The sequence below is a fragment of the Centruroides vittatus genome, unplaced genomic scaffold (genome assembly GCF_030686945.1).
Source record: "Centruroides vittatus isolate TY-2023 unplaced genomic scaffold, ASM3068694v2 contig_742, whole genome shotgun sequence".
In the NCBI taxonomy this organism is placed as follows: domain Eukaryota; kingdom Metazoa; phylum Arthropoda; class Arachnida; order Scorpiones; family Buthidae; genus Centruroides; species Centruroides vittatus.
In genome coordinates, this window is record NW_027122478.1 from 50275 (window position 1) to 66404 (window position 16130).

General features: G+C 31.4%; 2 protein-coding genes across 3 annotated transcripts in view; one reads left to right on the plus strand and one right to left on the minus strand.

The window, feature by feature from the left end:
* The first annotated feature begins 5478 nt into the window (after positions 1–5478).
* On the plus strand, positions 5479–7400 carry LOC136981029 (uncharacterized). Its single transcript, XM_067277283.1, has 3 exons — positions 5479–5503; positions 5645–6702; positions 7043–7400. The coding sequence occupies exons 1-3, from the start codon at positions 5486–5488 to the stop codon at positions 7347–7349; spliced, it is 1383 nt and encodes a 460-aa protein (XP_067133384.1). The 5' UTR covers positions 5479–5485; the 3' UTR covers positions 7350–7400.
* Positions 7401–8071: 671 nt separating this feature from the next.
* Positions 8072–16130, minus strand: part of Sirt1 (Sirtuin 1) — an 80451-nt gene continuing 72392 nt past the window's right edge. For both annotated transcript variants that reach the window (XM_067277288.1, XM_067277289.1), the window contains 5 exons: positions 15797–15876; positions 15503–15692; positions 14437–14554; positions 13942–14351; positions 8072–10440 (listed from right to left, as the gene is read on the minus strand). In XM_067277288.1, coding sequence (XP_067133389.1) covers positions 10130–10440; positions 13942–14351; positions 14437–14554; positions 15503–15692; positions 15797–15876 — 1109 coding nt within the window. In that variant the 3' untranslated portion in view covers positions 8072–10129. The remainder of the gene's footprint in view (positions 10441–13941; positions 14352–14436; positions 14555–15502; positions 15693–15796; positions 15877–16130) is intronic.

Below are 16130 nucleotides of genomic sequence, written 5' to 3' on the forward strand. Positions count from 1 at the left end.
CAATTTTCACACAATATTTTCGGAAATATCAGTGAAATTGGTACATTTTAATTATTAATTACAAAATAATTATCAAAACTTGACTTTGCACACTCTACGCTCATTAATCATCACGTGATAATTACAGAATTTTTAATTATTGTTCTTTTGTATTTTTCTGAGCCAAGTTTAAATATTTAAAGAACAAAAATCGCACGCTTGGAATAGCAAAAAATCTAGATTTAGCCCTAATCTTGGCTAATCTTGATAAATATCAAATCTTTATAGAGATTCGTTATTTATCACAAGTTTTCAAAAGAAAATGACATTTTCGTCATTTAGTGTCATTTTCGCGTGAAAAATAATAATTTTTTCTTTTATTTTACAGAGCTTCAGTAGGAAGGACAAGAGTAAGCGTACGACAGAAGCGAAAATGTGTTAGATTTCCAACTTATTAAAATCCTTTTGACCAAATTATAAAAGAGAAAATGTCTGTTCCTTGCGACACTAAAAACAATTATAAGAGATTGTTTTAATAACTTTTTTCACCGTCAACAGGAAATATTTCTGTATTTCTCAAGAAAAAAATAAATAAATAAAAAATTCGTACATAGAATGAAGGAGGTGTGTACACGCGTAAAGGACTTTGCGGTTATCGCGTAATAAAGAAAATAATTAATTGCTAAATATAATAATGAGAGATTTTATTATTTTATGCCGTTGTAACATTTCCATTTTGTAAACTGCATTTTAATTATTCACGTCACAATTAGCGGAGGTTAAATTTTCCTTTCGTTTTTCAATTCAAAATGCTGTAAACTCCATTTTAAATTTTAAAGAAGTGAGAACGTATTTCAGGGATTGCTCGTGTTTTCTTTAAAATATAATTATTATTATTATTAAATTTATACTTAATCTTCGCGTATGTATTTTATTATTTTGTTTATTTATTTTATAAATACTGTTTACTGTGACCGTTTTAAAATTGCAACTTGGATCAGGTCATTATCAAATCTTTATAGAGATTTGTTATTTATCACAAGTTTTCAAAAGAAAATGACATTTTCGTCATTTAGTGTCATTTTCGCGTGAAAAATTGTGGAAGCAGACATCAAATTAATAGCGACTTGCCGCAATTAAACAGAATAATAAATCTGTCAATTGACAGAATAATTCGGGTTTAAAATCAATAAAGGAAGCATTTAATAGGCAAATGTCACACTGTAATGATTTATGTGTTTATTGGGAACGAAACCTGTTAACCGATATCGCACCGTATCCTCCATTTAATCTCTGAAGTTATCCTTTAATGTAAGCATTCTTCGTCTACAGGAAATCCAACTTCTTTAAAAATGTTTTTATTTTAAATATTCGTTCTAATTCAAATCTTGTCTTTCGCATTATTTAAAAAAATAAGAATTAAATAAAAATTCATTAAAACAAGTCAATAAATCAGTTTTGCGCTTGAAATAATCCGAATGAAATCTGCCATCTTTGTTTTCTTCTTACGTCAAAAACGAGTAACGAAAAACAAAGAGAATTTCCTACATTTTAAATGTAAATGAAAAAATCGTATAGAGTTTTCTTTCTTTCTCGCAAATCTAATACAAAGTGCAGTTTCTTATCACACTTAACTACGATGATTCTTGATTTTCTCCATTACATAATCTCTATTATGTACGAGTGATAGATCTGAGCTTGATATTATACTGTAAATTCATTTAATATAACGTATTTTTTTCAAAATTACGTGTTTTATAATATAAATAAACTGAAATTTGTTCGATCCGTATAAGCTTATAAAATAGTTATTTTAAACCTAATAATTTATCGAGTACACCGCAGAAAATTATATATATACAGTATATAATTTTTTTTTTTTTTTGAGCGTTTAAGTAGACAATGCATTTTCATGCATCGCATTGAACTAAATTATAAACGTGGAGAAAATAACAACGCATTAGATATAACGTTATCGATACGAGGTCAAGAATTTTCTTTCCCGATAATTTCCTATTTTTGGAAAGATAATAATAATGCGTCACTCAATCAGAGCATATGACATACATCTCGGCATAATGCCAAGTTATGCTAACATCTCCAATGATCATCTATTATATAAATCAAAAAACAAAATGTCCATACGGTGTATCAGGAAAATAAAAGAGCTAATCCAAATTTCCCGTCCCGATTAATGCTTTATAAATGCCCTATTTGCTCGCTTCCGAAAGAATTTCTCCGGATTTGCATCCTTTCCTTCCTCGTTTTAAACAGAATTACTTCTATCCGGAGAAAAATTGACGCTAAAAATATCTTAATGAAAAATTTTTCTAGAATAATAAATACTGCATCGGAAACAATATAACAAATACAAAATTTCGGAAGGACCTCATCATCGCCAGTTGTTGACTGGGGATGAGAGACGTGAAATAGGGACTGGCCCGGTCACAAATGTAGGATTTACTATCTCCCGAAAGCCATAAAAATCTTCTTGCTTTCAGGATGAATAAGATTAATTAATAAAACATACAAAATACTTTGTTTTTTTTTTTACTTTCATATCATATTTTTTACACAAAAACTAAACGTTTCTGTGTCGGGGATTCAGGCCAAATGACCGCTTCTGTTTGACCCGCTTGTTAATAAACATCAATTAAAATTTAGTATCGATCAAATTGCATTATTTTTTTTTAAAAATCTTTAACCGCTAACTCAATTAAAGTATTTAAATTATTATAACTTATTTTACGACTGATTGCTGATAGACGGCATTCTTTTATATCAGATTATAATCTAAAATATGACAAAACTACTTATATAAAAAGCTTTTAAAACGAACAAAGCTCGACTGTACATACGTAGTCAGGCATTGTTTTATAATACACAAACTTTTTTCTTGTATTAAGACTGATACAATAACTCGGGGGAACGTTAATTGAACAAGCAACTAAATCGAAGATTATTTGACGATATATAATCATCATCCGGTTTACTATGGCCTAATGGCCTGTTACGGTCATTTCCCATCTTTTCAAGTTTTATATGAGCCTCAGATTTACTTATTATTCTTGAATTACAGTAAAATATGTAGGATCTAACAGGAAATATTCTTTTACAGCAGCGTAATGTTTCCATTGGCTAATACAAAAGAATTGTTCTCATAAACGTATAGAAGTATCTTCATCCTCTTCAGTTTCTTTAATAACATGAAATTTATTCTACTACTATATTCTATAATATCGACAGCTGTAGATATCGATCGATATTGATAAATTATTAAACTAATAATAATAATTTTACGCTCAGTAGGACACACTCCGTAGAGTTCCTAAAACACAAGTTACGTTTAGCTACGCTTACTGAAAGTCTATAAGTAGTTAAGAATTCATTTGCTTGCATTTTATAACTTTCTAAAATATATTTCATTAATTTTTATACCTTTTATTTACGATATAATTGTTCCTTTTTTTTCTACAAAGTTTGTATTCAATAATCAGAATTTTCTATTTATAAACAATTGTAGTAAATATACTACGAATCAAACCTCTGAACGATACACACAAAAAATGGCTGTTATTCGGAAGTGGCCGTTATTGAAAGTTCGAATGTATTATATTTCTTGCAGAAACTATGAAATATATATTGCTGAAGAAGAGTAAAGTTACTATTTTAATAGGTCTAGGCTTATCTCTTTTTTCTTCCTAGATTTTGACATCTCTTTACCGAATTAGTTTTTCCTTCATTTTTTTTATGATCCCATCCATGTTAAATTTTTACTTCCTTTTAATTTCTAGTAGGATTATACCGCGTTAGTTTTCTTTTCCCGTCCTCTTCTTCGTCTTTCGTAACATTCAATTGTTACATTTATTTAACAAACTTTTGAATAAAGAAACGCGAAATCTTCAGTATTGTTTAGAAGGCGTTATTAAGAATCTCTACCGCTATTCTATTTATAATCGTTTTTAATTTCCATCTTAATTTTTGCAAATGAAGGTCTATTTTAAATATTTGTACTAACCTATTCTCTTTAACCCTTCAAGCTTTCAGTCAACGCTTGGCTGAAGATGTTGCTGGCAAAGAAATTTCCGCTTGAATTACAAAAACAATGTTATTAAAAGGGATCCTCACGCACTGTTTAGGATTGGAACCTTAAACTCTCCTTATTAGTGGCATCATCTAGCATTATACTAATTAATAGCCGATCCATCTTTTTTACAGATTTTCCTATACGCGCATCTTGAAATTTTATAACACATTTCTTATTTATTCTTTTAATAATCGTCGCTTTTTGGACTCTTTCCACGAGCAGTTACGATGGGCCTAAAAAAGGATCTCTAAGTTCGGCCAGACCCACAATGGAGAGTCCGATTGGAGAAAGACTGGGCCCGATATATCCTGTATCCTAGACTGACCATCCCCGAAAAATTCCCAGATTCGAACCCGGATTACCAGAGCGATCCTCGTCTCGTCCATCCGACCAGCGATTTTTAAATCACTGTTACAAACGTAAATTCGAATTTAGATTTATAAGTATTCAATGTAATAGTAAAATTAGTATTAAATAAATACTTTCATTTCAAAACATCGTTTATACAAGAATATGATTGTACGCAATATCAAAAGACAAGTGAAATTGCTTATACAAAAGTAATTAACACATTCATAAGCCAGCAAGCGGAAAAACCACTTTTTAATTTCCCTTCTCTAATACAGAAGTCGCTTTTAATACTATCGAAATGTAACGAGATCCGTCAATAACAAAGCAATATCGGAAACACCCGAATTCCAGTGTACTTTACGCCCTACATGGCATAAAACCTTCTCTCTACCTCCCCTTAACGTTTGAATTGCACGGAACTTAAATTGTTTGCAATTAAAAAAGCTATTAATATAATCAACCACTAACAACAATTAAAAATGAATTAAGTATAATAACGAAATTAAATTCGTTACTCATTTATGAAAGTTTTTGTGTCTAAAATTTGTTGGAAATATAGCACACTTGGGGAATTTTCTATTTTTAAATATTAGATAATGAACATCAGCTATAATAAGCAATGGCGACCGTGAAAACCTTAGCGTGACAAACGACAGAAATCACATTTCTATGCGCAAGCGAAAATAATAAAACAATAAACGTCAACATTCTCGCGTAACACGAGCATAACACTTATTTTATGGACAAAAATTCGGTTAATTTACTAGCACCAAGGAAGCTATCGGGAAGAAAAAAAAAATGGTTAACAAGACGCCCAACTATTAAAATGCCTATGCAAAATATAATTCCATTAAGAAAAAAGAAGTATGGCGTTATTTATAAACAACTTCTCGGTGTTTTAGGGAAAAACGAGATTTGGATCAGTAATTCTTGGGTTGGGTGACACGTTGCCCTACTGTATTTGCTCTACTGGTTTCTTTTAACTGGGTGCACCGCCTGCGATTGGCGGATGGAAGGGCATATAAGCCATTCTGCCAAGCTATAGCAAATGGTCACGAACTTGCAACCATGTGCTTCGCCATTTGGGTAAGTGCTGCTAGTTTTTGAGTCTATCCGCCGTACCTTATCTATTAACGTTAATTTTTTTTTCCGTAATAGAGTTTTTATGTAGTATTTTCCTGTTGTTTTTTAAAACGTTTTGGTTATTAAAAGAGATTTTTGTTATAGGTTATCGAGACTTTAGCATTATGCGCCGGTACGTTAGGTTTCTATATGGATGATTTCGGCGACGAACACTTTTCGCCCTCTAATGTTTACTATGATCAATTACCTTTGGAACAATACCATCCTCTATGGACGAAAAATTTCTTCCCTAAGAAGAGCTTCAATAAATTTGCAGCTAATCCTTTCCCTTTCAAGGTACCTTTTGAATCTTCGTCGTCACTTTTGTCTGAGGAACAACGACTAATACCGTTCGCAGTCGCTCCCTCTAAACCAAACTCTCCCTCAGATAATAACAATTATTTCAACAGAGAACAAGTTATTAACTACAACCATCTTCAAAATTCTCCATCAGATCCCGTAGAGACCGAAGTGTATCACGTCAAATTGCCACCCGTAATAGTAGATCATACTGGACAATATCACAGAGTGCCAGCAGGAACTTTGGTGCAGATGTTGAAAGGTGCACAGGCGCTAAACAGACTTCAACCTCAAGGCGTACACTACGCCGCCGGAAATAGCCATTACGTGAATTCGCAGCTGCCTTTTCAACACTCTCAACATGGCCAACCGACTCAGCAAGTCCCCGAAACCGCTTCTTACATCCCTCTAAGAGATATATATCAAAACCATAAACTAGTAGACCACATAGATAGACCTTACGTCCATTATTATTCGTTACCGCACAATCACAATTATCATCATTCTTACTTGCATAACCACCAGATCACGCAGCCCTATTCGCCCGTGATTACCATACCTCCTCGATCTGCAGCCAAGCCACTGCTGGTGAAAAGCGAAATCAAAGTAGCCAATACCAGTACTGCACCCTCTAACCAAACCAACAATCCCGATTTAAAGTTTTCTCAGAGAGACGACGGCGCTTTCGGAAATTTGAGAGGCATCGAAACGCCTCCCCAACCGCAAGGTCGAGCCGATGGCACAGCGCAGAGGTATTTTAACACCCCACCTTTCAACAGGCAGAGAATCAGATCGAAAGAACCACCCGGCTGTGTGAATGGCACTAATACCACATTCTGCCTAGAGGATGACGAATACCCATCGTAAGTGACATACCTATTACTACCAAAGTTATAACTAGCATCGTAAACTAACATTAGATTCGGATCTTTACTTCCTTAAATGATAATTTATTGTTATTTAAATTAAAAATTACTATCTTAAAATACCTATCAGATAATATTTTTGATGATAATCGAATAGATAAATGTTCATTTTTTTAAAGTAGGACAAAAAGCAATAAATAGCAATTTTAGAAAATTACAATTAATATCAATTTTGTTCATTACAAAAAATGCTAAATTCTTTAAGAATCAGTGCGTCCATAATGAAAACTTTATGGCACATCAGTTAATTACAATAAAGTTTTTGTATTCTTTCCAGGGAGATCATCAGGCTGTCCATGAACAATAATCAATTCCTATTAGAACGTATTCTTGCAGACCCGACAGACAGCAGTTCCATTAATTTAGTAGAGGGTGTGGACGGAAATTCCACTTCCGGAAACATCCGCGAAAAAAACGGCACCGGTTCTAGAGACGGAAATTACATCTGCTCGTCTACTGTCACTTACGCCCGACCTCTGCGTGCATCAAATATCGATGGAGACTGGAAAGTAATCGTTAACTTGAAAGAGCGCGAAGGAGGCGCAAAATATTCTCAAACGGTTCGTCTCGAAGAGTGCAGGTAAGTGTTACGTTCTCATCTGTAAGTTGTTTCTCACCGTACGTTCGCGTCGCCTATCTTCAGCCACACACATACAGCTTTTAAAACTTCTTCGCGTAGATTTTATTTTATAATTATTGTTCTAAAACGGAAGAAATTATCTCGGTACAAGTCGTGGCGTGGCGTAACAACTTACAGATGTAGCGAATTTTATGTATAAATATACGAAAGGCTTTCTATAACGAACTGCTTTACAGCATTCCCGAATCGTCGTGCAACTTTCTGAACGGAGTTGTCAATTCTCGCTGCGTGCAGAAATTCAACTTGCAGCGATTGTTGGCATGGAGTTACGAAGAGGGCATCCACTTCGACGTGTTCCGTCTTCCCATCGCGTGTTCGTGTCAAGTGCGTGGTGCGGGAGAACTGCCGTGATGCGGTAGCAACCAGTGCGTAACCACCAGCTGAGTGGAAAGTGTATTGGGTAGAAGGCATCCTGAAGGGATGTAGCGCGTACAACTAATCCTTTACCATCACAGGGCGTCTATTGCCGTCACACTGGCGTATACAACCGGATTAAGACGTCTAAAATTCCGGCACAATTCTGTTTCACTTCTCTTAATAGTTTTTTAAAAATGTCATTCGAGTGTTTATCATCGTCACTAACTTATGTTCGAAATAAACTCATCGCCTATAAATGTTTCATGTTATTTTCTAATTTTATTGATATATCATATCAAAACAATACCATTTAAGTAGTTGAATAGCTTTAATTGTACATCTGATGACATTACATACCCACTAACAACTAAGATGAAACATATAAAATGACGTTAGCATCACTATGAACAGACCACTGACCAGATTAATAGCGATTAATCGATACTAGGGACCGTGTCTAAGTTGCAACGAATAATCCCTTAAATTTTGAACTTACGACCGAAGAGTGCAGCTTTTGTACAGAAGTGAAACTGCTAGGAGGGACAAAAATTTCTACCAATAAATACAAACGATGCAACACCCAGCTAATGGATATTTACATATTTCTTAATCGGAAACTCGGGCGAAACGTTCCCATCGTGGCAAATTAACAGATGCCATGCTCTTGAATACAGAAGAGAAGATGGTGGCGTTCTAATGTCCAAAGAAAAAAAAATTAACATGCGAGTAAATTGGCACTATCCTCTCAAATGGACGCACTGGGAATTTTTTTAAAGCTTCCGTTCGAAAGTTGAAACTATTACACTGGTCAGTGGCACTAAATAGTTAAACTTACATTTGAATTTTTTTTTCGTTTTTAACCTTTTTGTCAAATGCGCTTAAAATAGCAATTTCTACTCTTCTAATGGCATCCAAATCACTTTGAATTTCGGGGCATCTTCGAAACTCTGCCCATAAGCTACCTGAAGCATGCACAAAAATATTCCCGGTTAACGAGGAAGAGAGGCATGCTACCTTTACAATGAAACAACAGGAAATTCTTAACAAGTTTACATTATGGTGAATTTCTTTTTATATATATATATTTACCGCATATTTTTAAATATTTATATATAATACACATTGAGAAAGTAGTGCTGAGGTACAGAAGTTTCTTCAATTATATACCAAAACAAAAGAATTTCATTTCTCCTTTGGATGTGGCCCCGATGAGATTCCGACACAAATCATACTTAATCCGTCGTCTTTCACCCCTCCCCACTGTTTCAAATATGGTTTCGCAGTAAACGCCATCAGTCAACAATCTGTATCACAGAAAAGTCTGCAAGAATTTGCCACCAATAGTTGGGAAGGACAATAATTCTGCGCTATTGTAAACACGTACAACACGGACCAAAGTGATCTAAACACTTAAATAAAGCACCTGGCTGAGTCGCTGCTGATCACTGATGTGAAGTGCTGCCACTGTTATCAAGATCCTTTTTTAATCTTATATTTAAAACTAATACAGATCCGGGTTATATCCCTGTTCCCTAAAATCAGTCCAGCTGTATTAGGAAACACCTGTCATGTATTGCTGATGCCTGAGGTTTAAATCAATCTTCTGATTGTGCTCTATGGACACAACTGAAATAGCACCCCAAGGGAAATAATACTGATTGTCACCCCGAACATATCTATGGACTTTTTCTTAACATGAAACAGCTAGCTATAAATACTACTGGAAAATATACTTCCTCTCTTTCGCATAACGTCAGCAGCATGAATTAATGTGCCGACAACTGTGAACAAATTTCCTATGATAGTTTCTACTCTGAGCTTCTTTGGTATTAATTTTTATCATCATTTATGCAATATACGACAATAATATGGCATATCTACAAACTAAACTTCCATCTTTTGATTTTTAAAATTGCATGGGTGTACTTAATCTCGTTGAGAAGTTGCGTAAACATCAAAAAACGAAAAACTAATGGCTTAATGGATGCGAGATAAATTTACAGGGTTGTCACCATCATACAATTTTAAGTGACCTTGGAAAATGAATTATGGACTTACATAACTTTTTTTGTTTTCTTTTTACATGATAGACGAAAAAGTCTGGAGAATTATCCAACTTCATTAAAGGGTGAAAATAAGCAAGTTGAAACACTCAATGTTCGAATCTTCAACCTGCATAAATCCAGCATGTCAAAGTCACTGGTAAAGCACAAAGTAATATTTGTGCAAAATGGGACTTTCGGGGTAGCTATAATGGTGTTGGTGTTGTAGCACCATAATAGAATGCTAATGAGTTCAAACACAGATCATATACACCACATCACAGATATGGTATTTTTACAGGAGGTATAAATTCTAAAATTAATTTCACGAACAACTGAAATTTTCGTTATTGTTTGTCCCCAACATTTCTGCTGCTGCTGTTGCTGTTGCTGCATAGTTTTTGTCACTGTCAACATTCTCTGGTATATTATTCTGTTCCACGGTAAACACTGCTTCGACTTTTCCCTCAGAACTCACAAGATCACTGTTGGTTGCCACACTAGGAGCATTATAATTCTGTTCTTCTAAAACGGACATGCTCGAAACCTCTCCTTCTGTATCCAGATGCTCATCCAAATATAATTCGGCTCCATGAAACACGTAACGACTCGGTGGAACAATCAAAAAGGTATTTTCTGTAAAATAATACTAGAATTAATCTTATATAAATCTTAATAGTTTTTAAAATAATTTTGCTGGTAGATAAAGTCATTTAACAATTTACACAGTTTCTTATAGAAATATTTATCAATTATCAAAATGTTGCTCTAACATGAAACTAGTTATTCATATAAAAATTCAATATAATTTTTTACTTCCCAATCCTAACTTAATTCATACAGGATCATAGCTATATCATTTCAAAATTAACCCAGAAATGTAAAAAATCCCAAAAATCTATTTAAAATTTATAATGAAATTTTATCTTACAAACATCTCAAATAAAAACATATTCAGTCCAATCTGGTAAGTGTTTCCAGCATTTCTCTATAACATTTTAGAATCAATAAGTCGTTACAATATTAGTAATAAAATTTAAAATAAACGTAAACTTCATTTAAATGTATTATTTTGAAAAGTTGTGATTAAGTGTTTTCTTTAATGATAATGCTCCAATTAAAATAACTTTTTTTTCTAAATTCCTTTGATTATAAAAATCTGAAAATATTTTTCATTTATATTTTTCTATATGAAAAAGACGAGTTCCTATTACCCTATAATTTTATAAATTAATGTTCAGAATTAAATATACCAAGGTAAAATAAACATTTTCTTTGTCACTTTTATAACGAAATAATTTAATCCGACAATTTCTACTTCTGTTATTTTTTATAATACAATTATGTAATCAAGATGGATCTTATCTCATTTGCGTCAGAAAAACTGATCATGAAAATAAAATAAGTATGGATTGATCCACAATTATTTCATTGAGTACCAATAAATGCAACTAAATATAACCTAATACTATGTTATCATTGCAGATGGCATAATGAAATTCACGAAATAAAGTTTCTTAAATGTTTTATGAATGAATGAAAAGAAAAATCAGATTTTGGAAATTTGAGATATATAGGAAAACATGTTGACTATTTTATAAATATTTCTACAAAAATATATCAAAATACAAAATATTAAATTTATAGTCTTAAAAAGAAGAAAAATATACTATGATTATGGTCTATAACCTAACCTCATATTTTATCCAAGATAATACCATTTATAATCTAAAATAATACTAATAAAAATTGAAAACTAAAATGCTTATTGAATTTATTTATTTAGATACTGCAATATTTACATTCATTGTAAAAGAAAACTAAAATTAATGACCACCAAACTTATATTTGATGTTTTTCCAGATGTACACTAATTAGGGGAGCATGATGTGCTAAAAAGTTTGGGAAAGGGTAAACCCAGTTTTTTGTTTGTTGCAGATAGGCCATTTTCATCTTATGTCAGAGCAGCAACTAAGAATGTCAATGTATGGTTCCTTTGTTAATATGCCTATTGTTGGAAACAATACAATGCACCAGACCTTTCAAAACCAGCATGAAACAACTACACAGAGATAATACAGAATGAGCTGTAAGACAGTTTTAATTAGTGGTAGAAATGTTAGTAGAAGCATCTGGCATCATAAGATACTCATTTTGATGATTATCTTTGCAATTACTTGTTACTATATATTTGTTACTTGCAAATACTACTAAATTACTGTAATAAAAACTATACTAAAAATTCAGTTTAGTTTTGACTCTACCACATAAAATATTCTGAACACTAAGACATTCACAATTTTCCAATGCAATCGAAATCTCTTTACAATAAACAATTCACACCTTTAAAAAGAATTAAACTTACTAACCACAAAGGTCAAGGTATAAATTATTTTTATAACCCTTAAAAAATAAATTGTACTATACATTAATTGTACTATTAATAATAATTAGTATTTGGAAAGTACACACAAATTTGGATAATGTTTTAAAGCTCATAAATTTAAGTTTAAACTGCTACTCCTTAATTCTTTGCACATTTTTAAACAAATAGATTGATTTATGATTACACTAAAGCTAAAGAGGACATATGTGAAATTAAACATTCTGCTAAATAGGAAAGCTTATGTACTGAAGTTTAAACTACTTGACATACGAGGTTAAATCAAATGTTCAAAGACTGAATTAACATTTAGGAAAAGATGAGTCTTACATTTATTCAATAGATTTCTTTTAGTCTCCATAACACTATGTAAAGTAATTCCAGCACTTCTGAAAGTGATTGTGATATGCTACTTTTGAAATGCTAATACAGGTATCCCTTGTTTAACGTGGTTAATTAATCCCGCGATCCTCCACGTATATCAAAATCGCACTAATCAAACTACGATATCTATGTTAAGTAAAAACATATGGTAAAGCCATATAAATTGAAACTTCTGTCGTGTATATGAAGGGACTGCTGCAATTAGTTTTGCATGTTAATCAAATCCCACATTAAGAAAGGGATACCTATAGTTTATCATGTTTTGAATAGTTTGGTTGATTGTTGAAAAGTTATGTCCTTTTAAAGAAATTTTAAAATTCATATATAAATATAATGTAATCAGTGTAATCTCTCTTCTTAATTCGTCAAATAAAATTTGAACAATATGTAGATAGATCATTGATAAAATTCTTCTTAAAAAGTTCTGAGAAAGAACTTTTTCAGAAAACAAAGAATCAAAAACTGGTGCTTGTATTGTAAGTGAAATGCAGCACTTAGCATCTCATATAAGCATCAATTTTTATCTTTGTTTTCTGAATTGCATGCTCAATCACTACAGAACTATCCTGTAATATTTCTTGCTTAACATTTTGAATTTAACAAACAATATCCCAGAAATAGTATTAAAAAATGCAATAAGCAAAAATTTTATATTTTATTTTTAATGAGATGGTTTTGCTTTATTTACCGTGATGGGATGGTTGGATCTTTAATTCTGGATTATATATATGGCCCAGAAGTAAAGACCAACAAGAGAAATGATTTAAGTGAATAGCACATTAACAAAGATCTTAATATGCAAAAACTTGCTACTCCCTCTGATCATTAATGAAGCATCCCATCACAGTGATCTTAAATAATGGAAGTTCTTTTATCACACTCATATTATTTTCTGTTTCTCAAGTTTTGAAGCTTTTTTGGAATAGCAAAGATTTGCAACAATTAAGAAAAAATTTTACAGAATGTAATGCATTAACTATTAATCACTCCAAAAACACACAGAATGTTTCCAGCAGTTGCCAAAATATTGAAATCACATTAATATGGAGACTAGTATGTAAGATCTAGCTGAATATAGCCTCATGACATCCTAATTATTATTTCAAGCTCTATATTCATTGTTCACATCTCAAAATACTTATTATTAATACTACTAATACTACTTATTTAATATCATTCATAACAACAAGAAAATTATATATTTAATTTCATTACAACAAAAAAAATATTACAATATTAAAAATTACTAATTTAAATAAATTTTAGTAATCAATTTTAAGCAATCTTCAATAACATAACATAAAACTCAGACAATTCAAAACTCTTGTTCATTATCATTAAATTTTTATAACCCAACATTAAAAACTCACCAGGTAATCTAGATGACAAGAACTGCTTTTGTGTGGACTGCCAACACTCTCTCAATTTTTCTATATCTCTTGTAGATTGTGCTTCAGAATCTCTATCATTACTAGTGGAATCAGGATTGTTATTGCTTTGATCACTATCAACTATTCCATCCAAACTATCTTCTATTCTAATATTAGATAGATTATTACAGTCACAACTACTTTCCTCTTCTGCAGGGTTATCAGAATTCTGATTCCAACTACTAGCTTCCACAGCAGTAGTGGTATCTGCTGCAGCTACATTGTTGTTATTGTTAACCTCAGATTCTGATAAAACATTTGTACAATTTTTATTAACAGTAGATGGCAATTCTGCAATTTGTTGAAGAGCATGCTGGGTTCCTATGACTTGCAGCCACTCTTCCCCTAACCTGTAATAATTTATTACAGTTAATTATTATTATACGAATTCATAAAATGGAAATCTACTATATATGTAAGATTTGATCAAGTTACCTGCTACACAATTCCTTTATGATAACATCACAATCTCCTAACAGTTCAACATCAAATGTAAGGTGTTTCAATGGTTCTCTGTTAATTAAAATCTGAGGAACATTTGGAGGTATTGAACCTAAAATAAAAATCATAAGATCATTAAAAATTCATAAATTAAACTATCAAAAACTGAACAGTGTATCTTGATTGCTTTAATTAATTTTTTTTTGACAATGTTTTTCATTCTTTGCAACTAGATTATATAATAAAAAAATCAGTTCTCTGACCAATCATTTATTATGTATGCATAAATAATAAACACTACTTAAAAGAAAATTATCAAACTAAGAATTCTTCTTGAAAATTTTAATTAATTTGTTTTTAAATATAAAAAAAACCTAACAAAAATTCTTAATACAGTAAAACTTCTCTAACTGAAATATTTGAAATACTGAAATATAAATAACTGAAAAACTCGAAGAAAATGAAGCATTTGGTAGGTCTCAATGGAATAGCATAGGGATTTAACATATCCAACTTGAATTTTCTCCAAGTCAAAGTGTTGGTTGTCTCCCGACACTGATTTATGTTACTTTCAACTTCCCCAACTCAAATTTTAATATCTACTGTTTCCAAAGTAATCCTAATTATTGGATTTCCATGAAATTTTCAGACAATATTCCAGTCCAAAGCAAGGTCCTCTCACTTTATCTCAACAAGATGTACCTGCAAAACTGTTCTATTCTATTAGTTACACTGATAATTTTGCTAAAAGGGATTACATGGGTTGTTTAAAACAAAACAAAACAAAAAAACTATCAAAGATTCTTTATATAATGCAAGAGAGGTAAGTAAAAGTACAAATCTATTCAGGATCAGCATTTTATACTCTACTCTATTGGTCTATAACTTGAACTGTCTGTAAGTGTTTTCCTTCCCCCTGGAGCTTTGAGTTAGAGAAGTTTTACTGTATTTATATTTCCTGATTGTTAAAAGACAGAGGGGCAATATTTCATGCAGGTACAAAGAATTAATTTATCTAATTAAATAAATTTAATTATACAAATACTTAGTGTGATCTTACTGGGTATGAGAGCAACTGGTCGAACTTTTAAAGATGAACCAATAACAATAAGAAGATCACAAATATCTTTATCTTTGGCCATTGTTTGATGAAATTCATCTGATAAACCTTCACCAAAAAATACAATATCAGGTTTCATTACAGCCATTTCTTCTATATCAGGTGGACAATATGGGCAATAAGGGATTTGCTGAAAAACAAATAATCATAAATTAATAACCCAATGTTAATGTATTAAATAATTTGTATTTTAAAATATTTTATTACAATTAAAAAAATATATTTTTTATTTACCTGATTAAAAATTTCATCTTTTATTACTGAACAATCAACTTTATAACCACACTGTGTACAAGTAGCAGTAGCAAATGAACCTACAAAATTAAGCATCATTTTAACACAAAAATTTCTAAAAGTAATTATAAATCTTATTTAAATCAAAAATCTATTAAATTTGAAATTATATAACTGAGGAATATTTTCACTAGTTTTTTTTTTTGACTTTTGTACAATATTCTGATTTACTTTTTTTTACAAAAAATAATTTATATATTACATATATAAATATATACATATATAAATATAATATAAAATTTTAAAATAATTACAGACTGAATTTTAGAAATTA